Genomic DNA, 23,670 nt, shown 5'->3' on the forward strand with positions numbered 1-23,670 from the left:
TTCCGCGTCCGTTCACCACGTCGGTCTACTATAGCTTCTCTTCCTCTTGAAGCTGCGAAAGTTTAGCCGTTCCTAATTGGAAAGTTCCTTATACATGTTCTATAATTAAATAATCCTCATTTCGTGTATCCTTTGTGCACGCCTTGGAGTAATAGTGACTACATACTCCCAATTAAACGTCGTTATCAGGATACGTCTGACGATAAGAATGCGTTCGGAGATTGCTTTAATTACTATTGAAACTGCCATCCAGCATCCTGCTCGTCTAGTGGAGTTGTTTTCTTCAGTTCGGTGTTTCTGAGGAGGGGCACGTTCAGAAAAACGATGGGATTAGAGATCAAAGGGATGCGGAAAGGAACGGAAACGAGTTGTGCATGTTATTATTTCTATGGAGAGGATCGTTTGGGACATTCGTTCCCTTTGAGAAGGAAGCATTCGGCGGTATTATTATATTTTTGGTCCTTTTGATTATTTCTTTTAGTGGAGCGGGGGATGAGTGTCTGTGTGGAAACTATTAACACATTGAGTATTTCCGAGTTCGAGGTCGTCGAGGAGAGGTTATTGAATCCTTGTCGCATTCTGATTTTCGTGGTATATACTCGATTCGGGATTATCGTTTCGAGAGCGAAACTGAAGATTATAATATGAAGTTGGTGGGGTTAAAATATGCCAGAACTATCATTTGGACCTTATCCTTACATATATGTAAAAGAAGATTCCTTTTGAATATTTATCTCGCTCATATTGGGATATTAACATCATTTTGGCTTCTTCTTCTTCTACGTGCTGAACTGAGTCCTTGTGGCCCATTGTTCATCCGCTTATAGTTGGAGAGACTCACACCTTAAGACATGCCGACAAAAATGCCACAAGTCGACAGAGAGGAGTCCCTCTCACCCTCTCATCCAAGGAATAGTTAGTGTTGTGTTTCCTAGGGGTTTGGTCCTTAACTTTTTAAGGTTGCTGCAGGTGAACAAGAGATCAGTTTTTGAATATATTTATTTTTGCTATGGAAGAAAATTGAATTATTGACACAAAATATGCAGTACTTTGAGGAGAGTTAATGTTCTTTGTCTATAGGTTCAATTTAAGTTGTAGATTTCAAAAAATCAACCCGGAGATGAAATGCATATGATGCAGTGGTTGGAAATGGGTTTCTCTCGAAGGAATTAACGAATAATTAGAATGTTAAATTCTTCAACAAATATCATCTTGCATCAATGGAAGTCAAAAGAATTCATGAAAGTTTCAAGACAAGCAGAACTTCACAACAATTCCACATGATTTAACAATTAAGAGGACAACTGGCTCATATTCATGGCTGTTTATTTTCAATACTTTGATATAATAATTACATATATATTTATTCATTCCTTAAGATATTTACAATGTATGGGACAAGTCAAATGAAAAATTATTCTACAATAACTTTCATCGAAAATCCTTTAGTAACTTTTCGCATTCGTTCACCCTAAAATAGAATTCAGAAGTGCTACCACTTCGTTGGATCTCCAAATGAAAGGAAATTATTTGTCGTCCTCTTCATTCACAACCTTTTTAATAGTGGAAACATTTAGCAAAAAAAAATAAAAGTCGTTTACATTCAGATGAAACATTATATAAATTCACTCACGTTGAATATGTTCGCTACCGTCTGATATATTGTAGATATTGGAATATCAGGGTTACCTACTATTTGAATGAGCTGACCTGAAATCTAAAAAGCACTTCCTGAAACCCTAACATCTCTCTTTTTCAATCACTTTCGGCATTTTTGTAATATCAATTGATATTAATTTTGGCAATTATGAATGGAGTATATACTCCATTCACATTTATTTTAGCAGTCGGTTGGCCATGAAATAATTTTCTCAAGTTTTTGTAACTAGAAAGGAGTAAGGTTGGCACTCATTTAATGTCGTTAAGGTCATAACGCCGTTTCCACAACAAATATCAATTTTTATTACGAAAATGCCGAAAGTGATTGAAAAAAGAAACAGGGTTTCAGAAAATGCCTCGGAAAATGCTATTTAGAATTCAGGTTCGCTCATTCAAATAGATATACCCTGATGTTCTAAAATCCACAATACGTCAGACGGTAGCGAACATATTCAAATGTAAGAGAATTCATATAATGTTTCATCTGAATCTAAACGACTTATATTTCAGCAGAATGTTTCCACAATGAGAAAAATTGTGAATGAAGAGGATGACAAAGAATTTCTTTCTATTGGGAGACTCATGAAAGTGGTGGCATTTGAGAATTTTATGTTTGAGTGAATTAATGGGAAAAGTTTACCACAGGATTTTCGATGAATGTCATCGTAGAATAAGTTCCCGAAAATTGATTTTTCTATTTTTCATTTGACTTGTCCTATACACTGTAAATGGCTTAAGGTACCCATAAATTCCTTATTATTATTATATCAATGTATGAGGATGAACAGCCACAAATATGCGCCAGTTGTTCTGCTAATTGTTTATTCATGTGAAATTTTTGTTCAAAGGTGAAGTTCATCTTGACTTGAAACTTCCTTTAATTCCTTTTACTTATATTGATGCAAGATGATTTTTGTTGAAGAATATAACATTCTTGTAATTATCTGTTCATTCCTTCGGGAGATACCCATTCCCAACTACTGCATCATATGCATTTCATCTTCGGGTTCATATTTTTGAAATCTACAATTGATGTAACGTATTAAAACATTAGCCAAAGAATATAACGAACATTAACTCCCCTCAAGCTAGTGCATATTATGATATTATACTGATCTCTTGTATTTCCCATGCAAATAACTGGATTTGGTATGCCTTCAATCATTTTGTATAAACTTCAATTATGTTCGTCACATATTTTCCGAAGAGATTCGACATGGTGATAAAATACGTAATAACAGAGCGAAATGTGTCAAATTTCCACGCTAAAGTAAAAGTGAAATAAAATAAAAGTGAATGGAGTATACATAATGAGATGAAGAGAGTTGGAATTGGAAAAACCACTTTAGTCACACACTCAAGGATTCATTGAAATCTGTAAATATCGCCACTGATGAAATGCCATTACGAAAACATCCTCAAAAATGAACTTTATCAATTAAAAGGAAAAATAGAACTTCCTCCATCCAATTTCAGGTGGTACGGTGAACGAAGTTGCCTGAAAACGACGTTATCATTACCTCTATCAACTCAGGAAATAACTCCATAAAGATCTCTGTTCTCTCCACCTGAAAATTACTCTGAAACTTCATTTCGTCCCTGTCCAATTATGCCGGACCGACCCCCGGTATTGATTCGCGCCAAGTTTCGCCTTTCTGCCGTGCTCGTTGTAAATTGGCGACTGACAGGGGCGACTCTGTTAATTGCTTTTCGGGGTGCGACGCGAAATCGAGTAAATAGGACATCCTTCGCAGGAGGCAATTTCATTACATGTCGAATAAAGTATCGGAACTTGGGAGCTCGGAGACGTGGAATGTGCGGCGGCAGCGGAGGAGTGATGAGCATCCGATAACGGAGATCTTTAAGAAAATGGAGCCTCTTCCGTCAGTTGCCCGGGTCATGGATGACGAAGCGAATTCGATTCCGACGTTCTCGTTCTCAGAATCATTTTCCAAATGAATTTTTCGATAGAAATCCGAATTGTCTCGGGGCGATTCAGGGTGTTAGTCTTTATCTGCAAATAACTAATGGCACACTAGTCTTCCGTTTCGAATTATTTAGTCTTCTTCTTCTACCACCGAAGACCGAGAGATCAGTTGAGGATTTAAACAGTAACCAAAGAAGAGCTCAACCTATAAAAGATATAGGCAGCATACAACTATCAACATGACTATGATCGTGTGAGAGTCCAGAAACCATAAGAGTCAACTGGTTAATAGGTAAAATTCCCGGAACCTATGAAGAAGCAGTTTAGGGTTTTTGGTGGGTCTTGAGCTCAGGAGAGTGAGAATCCCCACACTTGTTCCCCCTCAGGAGAGGGTGTGTTCATCTGTCTTGCAGATTTTCCCCCTGCTACACCAAAAAAAAAAGCAAAAACCCGTTCAAAGTTTATCACGGAACTTCAATATGCAGACGACTGCGCACTTATCGCTAGCAGCCCAGAGGATCTACAGATAATGCTGGACACCTATAAACATATATACGAAGCTTTAGGCCTTAGTTGACTCAATATCGAAAAAACCAAAATCCTAGTAAGTCCGTCAGAAAGCCTTCAAACACATATCAGCCTGGAGAATGAAACTCTAGAACAGGTCGAGCAGTTCAAATACTTGGGAAGCTTCATAAATACTAGGGCTATCCTAGACACGGAAATACACAACCGTATCGATTCAGCATCACGGGCATTCTGGAAGGTAAAGGTCAGAGTGTTCCAAAATTTCGACCTCAATCTGAAGATCAAGACAGCTGTTTACAAAGCAGTCGTCCTACCAACGCTTTTTCACGGAAGCGAAAGCTGGACGCCCTACAGGCGACATATTAAACAGCTTGAACAAACGCAACAACGTCATCTAAGACAGATAATGCACATCAGATGGTTCCACAAAGTTTCGAACTCAGTTGAGACTCAAGTAACGAGGGCCCGATTCAGATGGAGCGCCACATTCTGAGGATGCAAGACACAAGACCAAAGTGGAGTATGGTGAATTGACAGAGAGAGCCCGGAACAAGGAGGCCAGTATAAGCGGTTTTAGGATATACTACATCAATTCCTAAAATCAGTTAATGCCAATCATAAATGGGAACAACTAGCGTTAGACAGGTCACAGTGGAGGTCTATGGTGCACAGTTATAATGGAGACTCGAGAAGAATACAGCACAGAACAGACCCACTTTATGACTTTATGACTTACTTTATGGAATACAGCGGCGGTCAGATCTGGTTGGTGACTATCCATGCCCGGAGTGTGGAAGGACCTGTAGGTCACGGTTGGGTCTCTTCAGTCACAGGAGGGCATACAGTCGCAAACCCCTAGAAATTATAAGTCTGTTCTTTTTTTATGTCTTTTTGTAGATTTATTCCTGATAACGGGATACAGCAATGAATGAATAAACCTTTGGTCTCTTAATCGGTTTATTTCTTCTTGCCAACTATCGTGCTAGGGTGTTCATGTCCATCCTTTTCGGATATTACTTCTTGGTATCGTTTTATAAGTTTCAGTAGGTAATCATTTCAACTTCTCCTCAATTGATCTCTGGGTTTCCTTTTGTAAATACTCATTCTTCCTCAGTCTTTCTCCGGGTCATAGTCAACTAGTCCCCTGAGTTCTTCATTTGGATGTTCTTTCACTCTTTTCTCTTCATAAATTCGGTGATGGTTTTCCACTTCAAATCTCGATAAATCTGTGTTTATTCCTGACAAAGCAAGGTGCATCTATTGCACATAATAGCAGCTTGTTTTCTTTCTATCAGTGGGTAGAGTCTATGCATCGCGGCGTTGATTTTGTCAATGGGTGGTTTGATATGGCTTCTCCAGGTTGTGGTTGTTGTGGTCGTTGTGGAGATTGCTCCCTCCACATTTACGTAGAATCTCCTGGTCCTCAAATAATTTCTAATCAGCTTGCATAGTTTGATAAAATATCCAGCACATCTCATTTTATAAATCCATCCTTCTTCATGCCACACTCTGTCAAATGCTCTGGCGACATCTAGTAGATCAAGACCTCTTGCTTGTTTATTCTAGAATCCTTCAGTTATTCATTCTGTGTGTCTCAGTAATTGCTGCTCTGTTGAGTGAGCTTTTGAATCCGAATTGCTCTGCTGGTATGATTTTCAGTTTCTTCTGTTAGTCTCCTAGCGATTACTCTTTCGACTACTTTTCCTAGGTCTGAAAATAGACTTCGCCACTTCTCAGCCTGTAGCTTTGAGGGAATTTCTTTTTTTTTGCCTGGTTTGTTGAACACTATGACTTCTGCTGTTTTCAACTTTTTCGGATAGTGTTCGGTCCTTATTATTTTGTTGCAATATTTGTGAAAGCAGCTATACCTTTTCTTGTTAATTTCTTAAACATAACATTAGTTATTTCATCACTTCCTTAATCACTTTCTGCCTGTTATCGATTTGTCTCCTGTGACATGCACATGGAGCTAAACATTAACCTTGTGTTTGTGTTGAAATTGTTTCATTTCAATCATTAGAAAGCCCATTACATTGAAAAACTTTTTGACTTATGCAATTTTTTGAACAAACATCGATTTTTGAATCTAAAAATGCGTCTTTCGGGATTCGTGTAGATTTCTACTTGTATTTTAGTGGTTCCAAAGACATTGTGGCCCGTTAAAAAGTATGAAAAAAGTGGCTTTGAAACTCACCTGGCGGTTCTCCGGTATCGATGACCACTCCGTCCACACTAGGTCCAAAGGCGAAAGAAAACTCTGGCGCCGTGACCTGCGTGGACAGGAGGGTTTCTAAGGGTTTTTCTCGAAGGCACTTGAGTAAGTTGGGGTGGGGTAGTTCTGGAGAGCAGTTCGCGTGAATAGCCACTTGAGCGGCGTACCTTGATGGTTCTTGGATGAGGGCCCAAGGGGATAGCGCCGAACCTGACATGAGAATGGCTCGATGGAACAGTACACCTGAAATAGAGAGCACAATAACGTTAGAATTTTTCATGAAAATTACAGGAAAAGCAATTTTTGTTTGTTCTTTCAGTTAAGTAATAACATAAACTTAGTGAAGTGAACCACAGTTCATATACCATGAATAAACATACATACTTATTAATCAATTTTCAAAGCCTTCCTCTCGACAAGTTATATATTGCTGCATAAGTGAAAAACATTTCATTTCTAAAGGGGATAAACTGCTTCTTACGTTCATTTTGAATGTGAACCCCGAAGCTTTTAATTGTGCATGGAAAAAAGAAATCATGTTTGGGTTCCAGCAGCTCCCTGTGCTGAACATTATCTGAATGCAAGATTATTCTTCATTTAGAAGTTTTTCGCTGAGCTAAGGTCATTAAACTGTAGTGTACATTCTTATGGTTAGTCGTGGCATCTATTGAAACATTCACAGACCAAGATACTTTCCACTAATATAACTGTTTATCTGTTAGAAGTTCGAAAAATGATTTCGGCGGTCTGAAGTTTATAACAGGGAGATATTAACCGTTAAAACGCAGGTTTTAATAATCCCTGTAAACAGTGAATCCTGTTAGGAGCTAGTCTGCTCGGAAATGTGTACGATGGTAAACTCCATGCCTAATCATATTTACCCATTGAAGTTTTGGCTGCGGAGGTGAACGAACGAAGATTTTCTCATCTTGTTTGTTCGGTAGGGACCACGCGGCATTACGGAGGGCTGGGTTTCTGCCGTAACTCGAAAGTTTAGGAAATATGGGAGTAAACAATATTAGGTTTCGTGGAGAAGGAGTTGAGGGGATTCATGATTCATTTGGGATATTCGGCAGTAGCAGCACATTGAATGGATTGCATTCAAATATTTCGTATTGTGAAGAAATACGTGAACTCAGGCGTTTAAGAGGGCGCTCTTTTTTTGCGAGTCAAGCAGCGTTAAGGAGGCAAGTACCTGGATGGGTGACCGTTGTAGTTATGAATTGGAACAAGCGGCCGAAAAATCCTGACTCATTCATTTAAAACTAGTGTTTCCTTTCTCCCAATTCAGCGGTAAAAGTGCTGAAAAACGGCCGGTTAAACAACTTTCTATCTCCCTTATAGGGGCAGTCCTATTGCAACTCTTCGATTAGGTAAACGAACTTTCTGAAAACCAAAATGTTTTCCTCTTTCACTGATTCAGATCCGTTATTTGGGATATTAAAAACCACGCCTAGAGGTGAAGAAGTAAAAAAAATATATTTGACAACTGTTTTCCATTAGTCAGACGGAAAAAACGGTGTTATACAAATAAAGTCAAGGAAACATCAGAGATGAGGTCACTGAAAAATAGATTATCTCCTAGTGGTGTCAGCAATAAAGCCAGAGCTGAAGGAAAGTTATAGACATATAAAGAAAAAATATGACTCTGCCATCACATCAGCTAAACGTGTCCAGTCAAATAGGTTCATCACAAATTCAGAAAATAAGTCGAAGGCAACTTGGAAGTTAGTAAATTCGATAACTGGAAAACAACCTAAAAGCAAAGAACTTCACATGAAGAAAGGAGATCCCAAACAGCTAGCTAATGACTTCAATAAATTTTTCAAGAATATTGGGCCATCCCTAGTTGAGAACATTTCATCTAGTACATCCGGAAATAATAGAATGCTGAAAACAAATCAGAACTCTTTTTTTGCTTTTCAGATCACAGAAACGGAGGTTGAGTCGGTGGTAAAAAACTTTGCTAATAAGGATGCATGTGGTTATGATGAAATCCCAATGAGCTTGATAAAAAAATGTATATCTTTTATAGCCTGTCCACTATCACATATTTTGAATAATGCCCTCAAAGAAGGAATTTTCCCTGATGCACTCAAGGTAGCATTAGTGAGACCAATGTATAAAAAAGGAGATGTAGAGGATCTGGGTAATTATAGGCCAATAAGTTTGTTGAGCTCCTTCTCAAAGATCTTTGAAAAGGTGATTGCCAACCGTTTGCTTAAGTTCTTCAAAAAGTTCAATGTGATCTCAAAATGTCAGCATGGGTTTATGAAAGGAAAAAGTACTGAAACTGCTATATTTGAATTAAGTCTTGCTGTGATGGAAGCCTTGGAAAAGGGAAATGTGCCGTTGGGATTGTTTTTAGACCTCTCAAAGGCATTTGATTGTGTTGACCATAATCTGCTCCTACACAAACTAGAACAATATGGTATTAGAGACAAGCAGTGGAATTTTTTTCGAAGTTATCTCCAGAAGAGAATACAGAGAGTAATGATGATTAGAGAAGGTGTGTGCTTTACATCAAGTGACGAGGAAATAACCTTGGGTATTCCCCAGGGAAGTATATTGGGACCCCTACTATTCTTAGTGTACATCAATGATCTGAATCTTGTGTTGCCAAGAAATTGTAAATTTCTGAACTTTGCTGATGACGCTGACGCTGTGATTGAGTGTAATAGCATCCCAGCATCTATTGACTCCCTCAAAACTGTTCTCAATGACATAATTAACTGGTGTGAGAATAATAAACTGGTACTAAACGTGCAGAAAACAGTATGCACTTATTTCTACACAGACAGATCGAAACAAGACACACCCATTAGCATTAAAAATGATGGTCATGAAATTGAAGTGAAGAAATCTGTTCCATTCTTAGGAGTTATAATAGATGAGAACTTGAAATGGCATGAACATGTAGAAAATCTCAGGAAAAGGTTAAACTCCGTGGTATACAGCTTGAAAGTTATCAAATCTTCAGTTGATAAGGAGATTTTAATGACAATTTATTTCGCAAACTTTCAGTCGTTGGCAGCTTATGGTATAATTTTTTGGGGAAGCTCCTCACATATGGATGAGATATTCGTTACACAGAAATGGGCTTTGAGGACTATCCTTGGCTTGAGATATCGAGAATCGTGTCGATCCTTATTTAAAGCAAATAAAATCTTAACTTTACATGGATTGTATATTTATAGAACATTACTGTTTTTACACAGGCATCAGCAGTATTTTGATGAATTTAAGAATGAAAATAATACTAGACGAGTTTTTCCATGGTTTTTTCCCAAACATAATCTCTCAAGTTTCGAGAAACATCCTCTCTATATGTCGATGCGAATGTTCAATGTATTACCTGAAAGGCTCAAGAAAATTAAACAATTTAATAGCTTCAAGAAGGAGATTCACCAGTTTATTTTGAGTTGTGAACCCTATGATTTTGAGGAGTTTGTAAATTTTTGCAAGCGATGATATTATGTAATTGATTATTTGACATGTTTCATTTTTGTGGTTTCCACTATAATTATTGAAATAAATATATACTTTACTTTACTTTAAGAAGTAAAGTGGACCAGAAAACAAAAGCAGCATCATTTTTTGAATAAAACCTGAAAACACAGCAAATTAGATGAGTCAATAGACTGATAACCGTTCACTGAATTGAACGTTGTTTCACCCTTTTAGGGTGAATTATCATGCAGAAGGATGAGGACATCTCCTCATATAAGAGATCATATGGATAGCACAATAAGTCTTTTAGCCTGCGGTGTTTTCGAGTAATAAACGTCCGGGTATTAAGGTATGTAATTATTCATAAAACCAATTTCGCCACCGATGTAACAAGACTCCGAACTAAAATGTAATCTTCATATAGATTTAAATTCATTCCAACTCAATTTTCAGTGTTGAAACACCGAGTGGTGAGAGTCCAATCTTCTGAGATTAAAGACGAAAATGGCTGGTAGTCGGATCCATTTCAACGAGTAAACACGAACATTACCTCACATTTTTAATCAGTTCTATTAACCGAATTGCTGCTGTAACCGACGTTGCTCTAAAAGCTGACAACTAGAATACCCGTTCCTTTACGACTTTCGGTGTCATAGACGACAGAATTAAAAACAATGGTGTTTGCCGACGGCCATTTTTAATTTCTTGAACAAACGAGACGTTTACCCGAGCCCTGTGAAGGCTAGGCAGAGGATACGTTATTCGAGTAATTAGTATTCAAGGAAGGAGCCCGTTGTGTGCTCTGTAGGGAAATTCGACTGAAAAATGAAGTTTTCTTGCCTTCACGAGGAGTAAGTGCGTCGTAAACTGCGAACGACATTCTTAAAGCGGGATTATCAAGCAATGAAATATATATGCTCGAGGAGTTTGAGACAGTGGCGTGTGCAGCAGTCTTCGTGGTCTTGCCTAAATAGTTTCACGACAAACAGCTGATTCCAGCTGTTTGTCGTGAATCTTCAAGCTTGAACACAAATATACATATGTAGTTTAGGAGCAAGGCAGTTCGAACAAATAGACTTGAGAAAACAAGAATATATGAATTTGAATTGCTCGCTGGAATGTACGTTTCACATGAGGAGTTGAATTGAGAACATAACGAATTTATATAAACATTCAGTGTCTCAAAGCCAAATAATAAAATGAAAGCATCGAAGCGAAGAGATTTCTTGCACCGGTTAATTCCTTCGTGTGTTCAGCCTTCTAAAATATGATAACTTACAATTGCGACAAGGTGAATGAATTCGAAATTAATCATTTCTAGATAGCATGAACGAGAATGGGGGTCTATCTGAAACGAGTGCATATTTTGTGAGGAGGATAACGAATCCTGTTTAGAATATATTAAGGTAAAAAACTTTGAATGACCCCCTTCTGGACATCCTGATCACAAAGGTCTGGTCTGATAATATATAGAATTTCGTCCGTATTTCAATTGAGGTTTCTCCCTCAACTATGTAAGCATCTTCAGAGTTGTATTGGCACTGAGCAGAATGTAGATAGAAAGCCCGGAAACTAATATCATACAATTAGTAGTGTCTACTAATTCTATATTGATGAAAGACTTCATCAATATTTAAAGAACCCATCTATCAATTATGATTGTTATGATACTGATGCAAGTGAATAATTACATGGATTTTGATGACATTTTCCTGCTTGAAAGCCACCAACCAGTAAAGGTCATGTTACTCTATGATGTCGAAACAAAAACATATTAATTTCAAAATAGCAACTTGTCGGTTGCGAAATGGCGAATGCGCGGGTCAAAAGTTTCATTGCTACAGACGTAGCAATTACTTCTGTAACAATATACTATTCTATATACTTATAGTTGCTGAAAAAATTACATTTTTGGAAGTATTGAACTCTTACAATACTTCATATACTCAAAATGACTTGTTAAGAACACAAAACGGATATTTTTTTTGTGAAATTCGATTTTGTGAAAAATTTTAGACAGGCTTTCTCATTGGATTCAAAAGGTTCATAACTGTAGAAAGAGAACCTATAATCAAAAAACAATTCAATATGGGGAAGCCTATTCAGCTAGGTGTCTGGACTCAAGATGTTTATCTTGCAAAAAACACAAAGCGTTCCCTCTCGCGACGCTCATGGCTTGAAGGTTTGTTAATATTTAACAGGGAAGCGCCCGAACATTGTGAGATCCATTCGATGTTTGAGACGCTAGAATATAATGAAGTGGGGTGTGAAATAAAAAAGAATATGTATACATATCCCATGAAGTCAGGAAGATGAGATAAATAAAGAAAAGATCCCTGAATTCAAGTTGTCGGATATTGCTGAAAGGATGTTAGATGTACATACAATCATGTCTGTAGAAAATTTACCCCTTAGCACTTTAGCCAATTTGGGATTTGGTGAGCACTGCGAACAAATTTTGATGAAAAAAACGTACGAACTTCCAAGACTAGAGACTCGAAGTTCCACCCTGAAAATATGGGAATAATATAAGTTCAGTCTAGTCTTGAAGCTAGAAAAGTATTCTTTGGTGTTCGAATTCAATGTCATGGAAACTGTGAGGAAAACTAGAATATTTATGTCTTATGATGAATAACATGCCCTTCGCAAGATTAAAAAAAGGTACCACTGATATTGCAGAAATTAAACAGGTTGTCGTGATCGTTCTGCAGAAATATACAGCCTTGATAATTCTTAAGCAAAAAAACAGAATTTCCATGTTCTGAAAAATTTGATCATACTATCAATAATAATAAGGTTCAAAAGCAGCGGCTCCATATGGTAATCCTGTGGTACACCAGAAGTTGATATAAAGATGGTATTTAAATTCCTCAACTGACACATATTGCAATCAATTCCGAATGAGAAAGAACCATATACTGCTATCTTTGGAGGTCTGGATATCAGATGCTTTATTTTTTTTATTTATCTCTTTTGAATGTCAACCATACATTTTTAATTATCAAACAATATCCACACATTTTTGCAAAAATATCATAAGTCGAAAGGCAAGTAATTAGAGCTTACGATATTTTGACGAAAATGTACCGATATATTCAACAAAGGTTGGAAAATTGCTGCAAAATGGATCCCCAAATGTTTGAATGTTGACCAAAAGCGTGCAAGGGTAGAAACATCGCGTTCGATCTGTGCTCGATATGAATACGATGTAGGCTTCTTAAACCCAATTGTTATTATGAATGAGATTTCGGTACATTTCTACGATCCAGAAACAAAGCAATAGTCGATGAAATGGCGACACTGGTTTTCCAAGACCTAAGAGGTTTCGTGTCCAAAAATCTGCCGGAAAAGTTTTTGCTTAAGTTTTTTGGGATTGCCATGGAGTAATCATGATTGATTTTTTAGATAAGGGTAGAACAATAACCGGAGATTACTATTGGACATTACTGACCACTATACGGGAAAAAATGAAAGAGAAAAGACGCGGAAAGCTATCGAAAGGTGTTTTGTTTTTGCAGGACAACGCCCCTGCACACAAATCTCATGTTGCCATGCAAAAAATTCGTGATTTATAGTTCTAATTACTAGAACACTCCGCTTATTCACCAGATTTGGCTCCATTCGACTATCATCTGTTTCCTCAACTGAAAAATGTTTAAGGTGGTAAATTTTCTTTCAACGAGGAGGTAATGAAAGCTGTGGAGGTCTTGTTTGCAGAGCAGGTTCGCTGTAATAAGTGTATACAAAAGAGGAGGATATGTTGAGTAATAAAATAGTTTGACATTGAAATTTTGTTTGATTCTATGTAGGCTAAGAATTTTTTTATATATCCTCGTATTAATGCAAGGCACCTTTTCCATTGACATTTTTCATCAAAAAATGACTCGAAAACTTGATGATGACTTAAGAAATACTAAATAATCATTCAATAAATAACTTGTACTTTTACTTGTAATAGAATTGCATTGTGTGGGATATCATCTTTGCGACAAAAAATATTCTGCTGATTTTGGTGCAGAATCGCTCTCGTCATTTAAAAGCTTTTCAGTCAGTAGTCTCCTAACCAGGTTCGTTCTTCCAAGAGATGAGTCTTTTATTCTTCAGTTGTTTGAGGTACGCTAGAGGACCCTTATATTGGGGAATCATCTCCTGTATATATTCCAGTTGTATTCATTGCAAAAAAGGAAAAAACGGATAAGAATTACAAAAGTTTCTGACACTTTATCGGATACCCTGTAAGCGAAACGGTAAACCAAGTGAATAAATACAGAAAGAGGACAAAAACTCCTCAGAAGGAGGAATTTAATCCCAATTCAATTTCGAGACGGAATAGACTTCCACCCATTACACTTCGTATCGAACAAAGTCGACTTTTTGCGTCGACAGCTCTCATTACTCGTGAGACATACCGTATTTCGAGGACCCGCGAGCCGGTTCTAAGACGATAATTGCTTCGCTCCAAATTCCTGCTAGTATTTATGAACGGCGGAAAACATGAGCAACAAAAAACGGTCTACATAATAATGCGGAAACGTGCTGGAGGGCCCGAATTAAGGGAAATGAGAATTATGAACAGCCTATCGGCCTTCGACACGAGCGAACAAAGGGATTTTTCAAGGTGATTTGGACTGGTGGCGAATTTTGAACTGGTATGACAAATTTCTCGGGTATAAATGAAAACGCGGAGCCTGCGATGATCCAATAAGGTTTTTATGACGAGATTATGGTAAGGGATACGTGAGGGAATCTCCCAATTTTGCTACATCCATTTTCTAGATGAGCATCGGGCTCTAGATGAATTCTGCCGAATTTTTAGGTTATTTTCCACCTCATTTCTATAATTCAGATTGGCAATTTTCCGTCAGCTCCAAATAGGTTATTGAATATATAATTGAATGAGGAACTGGTTGAGGCTAATTTGGAATTTCACATGTTCCTCGAAGTCAGAATTACAGGCTTGGATTCTAGTCTATATAGATTGCCAATGAAAAATGGGAAAAAGCACTGACTTGAATCTGGAGCTTTTGAGCGTTTGTACAAATTCATATCCATAGCAGCCACACATCTCACCAGATAGAGCGTGGTCTATCGATCGCTTTAGCTAGATGACTTCGGACGAATTTTTAGGTTATTTTACACCTCATCAGATTTACAATTTTCCGTCAGCTGCGAATGAGTAATTGACTTCACTGAATATCGAACTGGTTGAGGCTCATTTGCATTTTTATATTTACCTCGGAGTGAAAATTACAAGCTTGGATCCTAAAGTCAGGAGCCTTTGTGAGATGTTCAGATTCATAACCAGGGAAAATAGTGTATTGCCCTTGGCTCCAAGAAGTGAAAGTTAGTTTTCCCATTGTTCGTGGAAAATTTGAGTTTTACCTTTCGAATAGTTTCAAAATTTGGCTTTCTTCTAGTCATACGATACGATACTCCTGAAATCAAGCACAAGTCTTCGTATCGGTACTATACAGGGTGAGTCTTTGACTTGTACAAATATTTCAACAATAGATTCTTGAGGTCAAAAGAAACAGTTTTTTCCCTTACTATTTCTTCCGAATCGGCTTCTTTTCTTTAAAAGATACAGGCTGTTGAAAAAACCATGAAAAAATGTTATTTCTAGTTCTATCTGACAAACGGTTTCATAGAATGAAATGAATTTCGGAATGTACTTCTTCATTTATTTGATAAATCTTTTTCTAACACAAGATATCACCCACGTCTTCCAGTATCCCCATTATGACCATTACGTACCATAAAAATATTAAAAATTCAAAGAACCCAACTCTTGAAAATAAGTTGGATACTATCTAATGAATATTTGACATTTTGTAAAAGAAGAGCATTCTTCATATTTTCTCCTTCGATGCGCCGTTTCGAGTAATTTGATGTATAGTTGGTATATACAAAAAGTATTTCTTTCGACCTCAAGAATCTATTGTTAAAAGATTTGTACGAGTCAAATACTCACCCTGTATAGTACCATGTGTGTTTCTTCTATTAAAAAAAATCTAAAATAAATATTTTTGATATTTCACTGAACTTAACTAGCGCATTCATAGGAAATAAGAAAAAAATTTTTTTTCACGAAATCAATCAAAACTGAGTGGACTCACATAATCTTCGAAAAAATATGTCACTCAAGTCGAAATCACGATCTTTGAAAATGTTTTCAATGAGAAGATAAATAAGATCAATTTGACGTGTTGTAACTTTGAAGGGTTGTATCTCCGTGAAAAAGCCTTTTTCAAAAGAAATTATTTGAATTTCCCCGAATATTCAGGATCCTGGAATACAGTGGTGAAATATTTTCCACTAATTACTAGAAGGTATACATGCTGAAATCAGAATACTTTCCATATTGAATTTAATCTAAATATTGAAAAATATATCGATTATCATGAAAACAGACTCTTTCAGAGGATTATCACTTGACCAGTCATTCAAATCTGTAAAAATAAGGTAAATGGAATGTACAGCAAACTTTTCTTTCAATATCATTGCTTAGAATTATGTTTCAGTGTAGATATGCATTCTGTTCAAACACTTGGTCTCTCTGAACTGTGTAGTCCCCTCCAAATAAAACTGATGATATTTAAGTGATGTAGCCGACGCTCTGTGAAAATCTACAATTCTGTCGCAATAGCTTCTTCAGATGGATGAAGGCATAAGTTATATTTTTTCTTTCTCACCTGAAGATGTTATTGTGATAGCGAAACAAGTGAAGTGGTCAAATAACTCCTTCTAATGAAAACCATGTACTTCAGATTCTAGTTTGAAAACTGATGGTACCCCGAAGTGCTTCAGGAGAAAAACTGATTCATGTTTTGGAGTGTGGTGTGTTTTAGTTAGATCATCCTGTATATATGTCGCACATAGAACAATTTCATATCGCAAATTAAAAACAATATATTCTTTGTGATGTACCTGTATCCTTATAACCATGCTTCAGCCCCAGCATCCCTTCATCGCCCAAAACAAGTAGAGAGGTGTTCATCCAACAGACCTCCCTTGGAAGCAGTAATGAATAGGGTGAAGGGTTAGAGGATTATAAAGTAATCACGAATTCCCATTATTCTCCCCCGATCGATACCACCGATCCTGCCTCGCCAACTTCATGAAAACTCGAAACAACAAAATATCAATCATCTCGAGCGAGTGGTTCGCAGGAATTGTTGAATTTTCATTCTCGATTTCCCCGCTGCGGCACCAGCAAGAGCTCTCTATTCTCAATAAAAGCCGCGATTGCCCACTTGAAACTGGAACGGCACCGCCGAACCGATTACGGATCCAAGAAAAGGTGGAGTTCATACTCGAAACAGCGATTAGTTTTCTCTTAGTGGGGCCATGATACTAAACTTCGCTTCCTGATAGTTATTAGTGTTGTAACGCCGGATTTAACTGCGTCCCAGGTTATCAAATTCAGTTATGGCGCTTTGAATTCCGTAGTTGGCTTAATTCCTGCTTTATGCCACGTGATGAGTTGAGATGGGAAAGTTTTGTGGTCCTTCTCGAGAGACGGAAAGGAGGGAATAATGTTTGGCGGGCTGTTATTTTAGGAGATGGGCTCTTAAACTGTCTTCGAGATATCTTTGATTAGGTTTATCATATCATTAGGCCCTCATTTCACTTTTTGTTTCTTTATGGACAGACTTGAATTGACGGTACGGGATTGAAGATCTTCTGAAGCAGGTGAATAATATAACACCTGCTGATATAAATTTAACAAATGTCATGATCTGAATCGAACTAGCAAACCCCCATCCCTCAAAGTATTGACAGAAAAACTATTTCGCCAAGAAAGAGCTGACAATGGTTTCGGTTTCATTTGACATTGCCAGATCAACACAACTCCAACCTCGACAAAAATAGAATGAATTGATAACCCCTGTCTTACTCCTGAAAGCATTTTATGATTTGGATTTCCGGGGCAACAAAGGTTACTACCATGAATTCGAATGTTTTTGCGCTCTCTTTATTAATGCTTCATTACAGCAATATACGGTTTGAGAACCTGAGTAAATGGATATATGCTGCCATCTCCACCAGAGATTTGGGAAAGTAAGTGAGTTGGTTCTTGCTTCCTGTCAGATGGAGATAGGGTGTATTCCCTCACCGTACCGACTACTGTCATCGCCTAAAGGGGCCATGAATTCGTTCGTCCTCGTTTCGTCGAGGTGAGAGTTGTGTTGCTCTGAAGAGGTCAAGTGACGCCGGAGCGATGGTCTGCATGTATTATTTCTTGGCGAAGTAGCACTTCTTAATTGGAAATTCAATGAGATCACCAGTTCAAAAATTGGGAAACAATTCGTGAAAGTTCATCCACCACTGGCAGAATTCAGTATTTTTGTAAATACCAAACTATTCAATCTATCCGAAATTCCTCCACACTGAACTTACTTCTGTTTTGCAAAAATTGAACAAAAAAATGAAAAAATGAAGGTTTTTGATTGTCATGATGAAGGAAGGCGCTTTAATGCCTTGAAGTGCGGGTTTCTTTATATTTTTGCTTCTAGAACGTATTCATCTTGATGCAAGTTCATCGACTATCATATTTTTCTTCAATACCACAATGCCTTGGCATCTTATTACCTCTAGTCAGTTGGTTTTTGATATAGGGGCATTCTCTTGCCTCCTGAGAACCCTATGATTCAAGGACCTCAGCATGGCTCCTTGCTGTCGGTTATGAGATAGATGTGCGCCCCTTTAAGGTTCCTCTATCACAAGGCACTTACTGTCTCTGCCATAAGTATATCACATGGATAATTTTTTCTCCAATTATTTCATCGCACTAAGTTTATGACTGTTTCAAAGAGTATTTCGAACTCAACTAATTTTGCATGACGGTTCACCAATAGAGTCTTTTTCTCCAACAGGCCTCTTTGATTTTTGTCCAATATAGGTGGAAGCTTAAGGACAGAGTGTTTCAAAATCACGACCTCAATCTGAAGACCAAGACAGCTGTTTACAAAGCAGTGGTCCTCCCAACGCTTCTTTACGGAAGCCCTACAGGCGACATATTAGACAGCTTGAACAAGCACAACAACGTCATCTAAGACAGATAATGCACATCAGATGGTTCCACAAAGTTTCGAATGCAGAAGTCTTGCAACGGGCGAGCTGTACAACAATTGAGACTCAAGTAACGAGAGCCCGACTCAGATGGAGCGGCCACATTCTGAGGATGCAAGACACAAGACTCCCCAAAATAGCCCTATATGGCGAATTCACTGAGGGAGCCCGGAAGCCAGGAGGCCAGTATAAGCGGTTTAAGGATACACTACATCAATCCTTAAAATCAATTAATGCCAATCATAACTGGGAACAACTAGCGTTGGACAGGTCACAGTGGAGGTCTTTGGTACACAGTTACAATGGAGAGTCGAGAAGGATACAGCGGCGGCCAGATCTGGTTGGTGACTATCCATTCCCTGAGTGTGGAAGGATCTGCAGGTCACGGTTGGGTCTCTTTAGTCACAGGAGGGCACACAGTCGCAACTAGCCCTAAGAAATTACAAGTCTGTTCGCAATTTTTTTTTCTTCTTCTTCTTGTAGATTTATTCCCGGTAACGGGATACAGCAATGGAATGGAATGGAATATAGGTGGCAATGGGGAGTAGCTTCACTGTATATGAACAGTGCTGCACCCTTGTCTTTCCAAAGAGTCTTTCGCAATTTCATATAGCCGCTGTAGCTTTTTCATTTAGCTATTTGGTTTTTCAAGTTGAGTCTGCTCTGCAGTCCTGGATATCGAGAATAAATGAATTCTTGGTTACTCTTAGGTGATACTGAAGGCAATATGCATTTATCCTACTCAGTGAGCCCTCATGGTAGACATTCTAATATTCAACTCGAGTTAATACTCAATGCTCTTACTTAATCATTTAAAGATGATTATAAGAAGTGCGACAATTTGACCACTAAAGTACAAATTGTCTTATTTTCAAATCTTCAGTTACTATGGGTTAAGATAACTTTAAAAACACAAATCACTAACTCATGAAATCAAGTGATTAAATAAATATCGACAAGTCGTAGGATCTGAACGAATTTCCATTTCAAACTTCCGACCGCCCGCGTAGTCCCATAATTCTCGTGCGTCGGCACACCTGAATACTAAACTTCTCCAATACTCAGCCCGAAATCATTCAGACATCCTGGGATATTCTTGAGATGGCATGTGAAAAGGCCGGACCCTCCTTATCGATCCTTTTCACTCGAACTACGGCCAATAAGTCAATTACAGAGTGCGCTCGGTACAATGGCAGTTGGCAGAGATTCAAGACGCCTACGGTTTGATTTACTGCCACCAGATAGCGCCCCGCAATTTGGTCCCGGAATATAGATATGTATTTAGGGGTATCGACTTGGATACAGCCCCGAATATTATTATCCCGGTGATTCATTTTTGCCAAAGCAGAACCCATTTCCTGTACATTGTATTACCTGAGATTTATACGCAGAGCGCCGCTGATAGGTTATTCTGGAAATTTTTATTTAACGTTTTCTCATGCTCCATAAATTCCGCAGACGGGAGGTTTCCCCCGGTTTTTTCCAGGCCTGATGCGTTTTTCTCTTGGCTGGGTCTGCTATTTCTCCGGAGGAAAGACGCTTATTTATTCAACAAAAGGTTGCGGTCTATTGAAATCGGATATCGATGGTTATTCTTGGGATTGTCGTCGGAAAATGGGTTGAAGAAAATGCGGAAAACGCGGTTTTTTCATGATAACTTCTTAAGTGGTTTGGGTGAGTCTCGATTGGGGATAGAGATTCTAATTAATTACTCGTCGTAATTCGAGATTGCTTAGTTGTACAGGGTGTCTCTCTCGTTTGCTGAGATGTATTATGCTGAGGAATTGTTCTTCATTCTTCGAATCCTGTCTTTCAATGAAATGCTGGGCAGTGGATGCTGCATTGTTTTCTGTGCCCCTGTTAACCTACAGCGCTGTTACTGATTGATTTTTATATTTTTCAAACATCCCATTGACGATCTCACTCTTACTACTATTTTGGGTTTCTCATAAATACACTTAGGGTGTTTATCACAGATGCGACAAATATGCAGGAGGTGATTATTTATTCGGAAACATTGATATTGTGTGTAAAAACATGGGGTCAAATATGTAGGCCTTCTATGATATGTGCTGTCAAAAACAGCAAAGCTTTTCGTGGATTCTTGCATGCCAGACAAAAATTTACTCGTGAAATCATTGATGGAGTTTTCAGTGCTTCAGTTTTCAAAGAATTCGAACTGTGTTTCAGTGATCACCTCGTATTTGTTTGTATTTCAACAATGACTTCTCAAAGATTTTTTGCAAAATTGTTTATTAAAGATATTGGTTGATAAGTAATTATCCAACAAGTTAGAATTTCCGGATTGGAGTAACAGGGAATCTTTCCAATGTAATAGTAACTGACGAGGAAAAATTTTTTCGATAATCTTATAATTCAGTGATCTCTAGAATTTTCTTTATCGTATTCATCAATTAGGGACGGTCAACGATGTAAAGAATTATTGAAATTAATACAAATTGATATCATAAATTTTCTTAATATGGTTTTTTTTTTTCAAAATTAATTGAATTCTGAAAAGAAAGCTACACTTCTGTGTCGAAATTAAAGTACAATGTTTCGAGTCACTATTGGACAACCTAATGAGAATCCAGTGATATTCCACATTCAACACCAATACACATTAGGCCCATTCTGTGTAATCTGGCCTATAGCGATTACCGCTGTCGGACCCTAACTAAATGAAACCTTTGTAACGGCTCTGAATCCCCTTATGACGAAGGTTATGACAAGCTCTTGTCACTCGGGAGTCCATCCATGTTCGTACTTCCTGTTCCGGCTCATGGCCAGGGGTGGCCAAATTGCAAAACGGTGGCAGAAGTAGCTTATAAGATGGATTTGATGTGGGAAAAAATTAATTAACATGTCGTTGCAAAAAGGCTATTAGGAAAATAATGGAGCCATTCTCAAAATTGTGGCGTATTCCTGCTTTTATGTTTCACATCCGCATCATTCCGCAACGAGAAATTGAAACCGAAGGATTAGACACCCAAAGAAGGTTTTTGAGGTTTTCCATGATTCAATCTCATTTTCGTTGCAGTCATATTTCGGACCTTTTCTCTCTATTCAATTTCATGGGAAACAAATCGATCTTCTTCGAAAAATGTCTAAAACATAGCATACAGTTATATCTAATAATTGTATGTAAATCATCATGAATCTAAATATGCAAAAATGCTTTCGCCAATTTGCAAGAGAAGTGGTAACAGTACTCAAGAAAATGAGGTAATAATAGCATTTAAGAGTATTGGTATTCAAGTAGACTATAGAAATTGGAAATCTGATAAGTATGTTCAAAGTGGTAAGCATTACGTTACACCACAGAATACTAACCCTTCAAAGTTTCATACCCTATACAAGAAACGGTAAGCTGACAGGCAAAGAGTTGGTTTTGTGAAGGAAAGAATTCAATATTCACTCAGGAAAGGAAGAAAAGGAAAATTTTTATCCATACATTTGAGACATACCAATTCCATATCTACAACACTTAAAATGGTCTTTCATAATTTTTTCTTGAAGCTTGTCAGATTATTTCCCAAACTCAATCGTCTAATCAATCAATGATTTCAATTAATTACGCAATTAATCAACCCATTTTGATCTATTCTCCATTAGTTGGAATTATAGACGTAAAAAAATCAAACTGTTAACCATTAAATTTCATCTCGATTGCTCTAAAACGGAAGCAATTGAAATTGCTACGCCCTCTGCTCAAGCATTTTATCCTAGCTAGCAGAATGATAGTTTCCTCTGGTTTTTTTGACGAAGAAATGTCAGTACAATAGGGTGAAAAAAACATAAATTTGCCTGCATTTTTATACTTGAAAAATTTATTCGAAGAGAGGAATTTCATCTGAAACTTTTCTGTATTGAATTTTTTCATGAAATTGTTCTGATTACAAAAAATCAAATAATATTTAGAGTCCCTCCGCATAGAACCACAGTTCTACAGGCAACCCTCTTGACTCGCCTGTGGCCGCTTGACGAATTTTTGTACATTCGGTGATTGCAGGTGATTGTTAAATTTGGAGGGGGATGTGTGTAGAATTCTGCAGATAATGTTAGGTTTCGGTTCAGTCTTTGCGGGAAAGATGTCGCATCGTGATGAGAATTTCTCACAACGTGTCCCTGATTTCGTTTAAGACCTCATTCTCCGTTTGAAACAGTCACGCTGCACTGTACTGACGAGGGACAATGAACCACTCTACAGTTGCGCCTGAATGTTGCTACTTCCACTCCCGTTCATGACTAGCTCGAAAATTTTTGGGAATTGTTGTTTCCAGTTTGATATTTCTGACGTGCTCGGTTAGCATAGGAGTACTGTGTAGTCCATTTTCACTAAAATTGGATAAATAATAATAAACAAACCACATGATATTGAATGAAGTCGATTATTATATCAGAAATTCAAAGAGCTATAAGTTGGAGGAATAGGGGTTTTGAAAAAAAAAATTATATGGAAGATCCCCCTTAACTTCGGCCAAGAAAATCACCCTGCAAAATTTCGCATTCTCTATAAAACTCTTTCTTTTCAGTCATTTGGTTTCCAGAATTAAATGATACAGACAAACTCCCTCATTTGAAAATGTTATTGAATAAATAGACATTAAGAATTTCTAATCGGACGAATAAATATTATAATCAGATAAAAGAATTAGATTCTGAATTCTAATAATTATATTATCGATCGAAAACCGAAAACAAATCGATATGTAACCGTCAATCAAGCGCTGGTAACCCATTTCAGCTTAGTGAAACCAGGCATTTGCAATTATGGTTTATCAACCCAACTATGGGTAAACATTGAACTGTATGCCCAAAC

The 23,670-nt window shown here is 37.6% G+C and overlaps 1 protein-coding gene across 1 annotated transcript in view; it reads right to left on the reverse strand.

Moving 5' to 3' along the window:
- Positions 1 to 23,670, reverse strand: part of LOC123311437 (neuroligin-4, Y-linked) — a 381,697-nt gene that overhangs the window by 33,253 nt on the left and 324,774 nt on the right. The window contains exon 4 of the mRNA XM_044895388.1: positions 6,309 to 6,569. Within this exon, the coding sequence (XP_044751323.1) occupies positions 6,309 to 6,569 (261 nt within the window). The remainder of the gene's footprint in view (positions 1 to 6,308; positions 6,570 to 23,670) is intronic.

Source organism: Coccinella septempunctata, chromosome 4 (assembly GCF_907165205.1).
Source record: "Coccinella septempunctata chromosome 4, icCocSept1.1, whole genome shotgun sequence".
NCBI lineage: Eukaryota > Metazoa > Arthropoda > Insecta > Coleoptera > Coccinellidae > Coccinella > Coccinella septempunctata.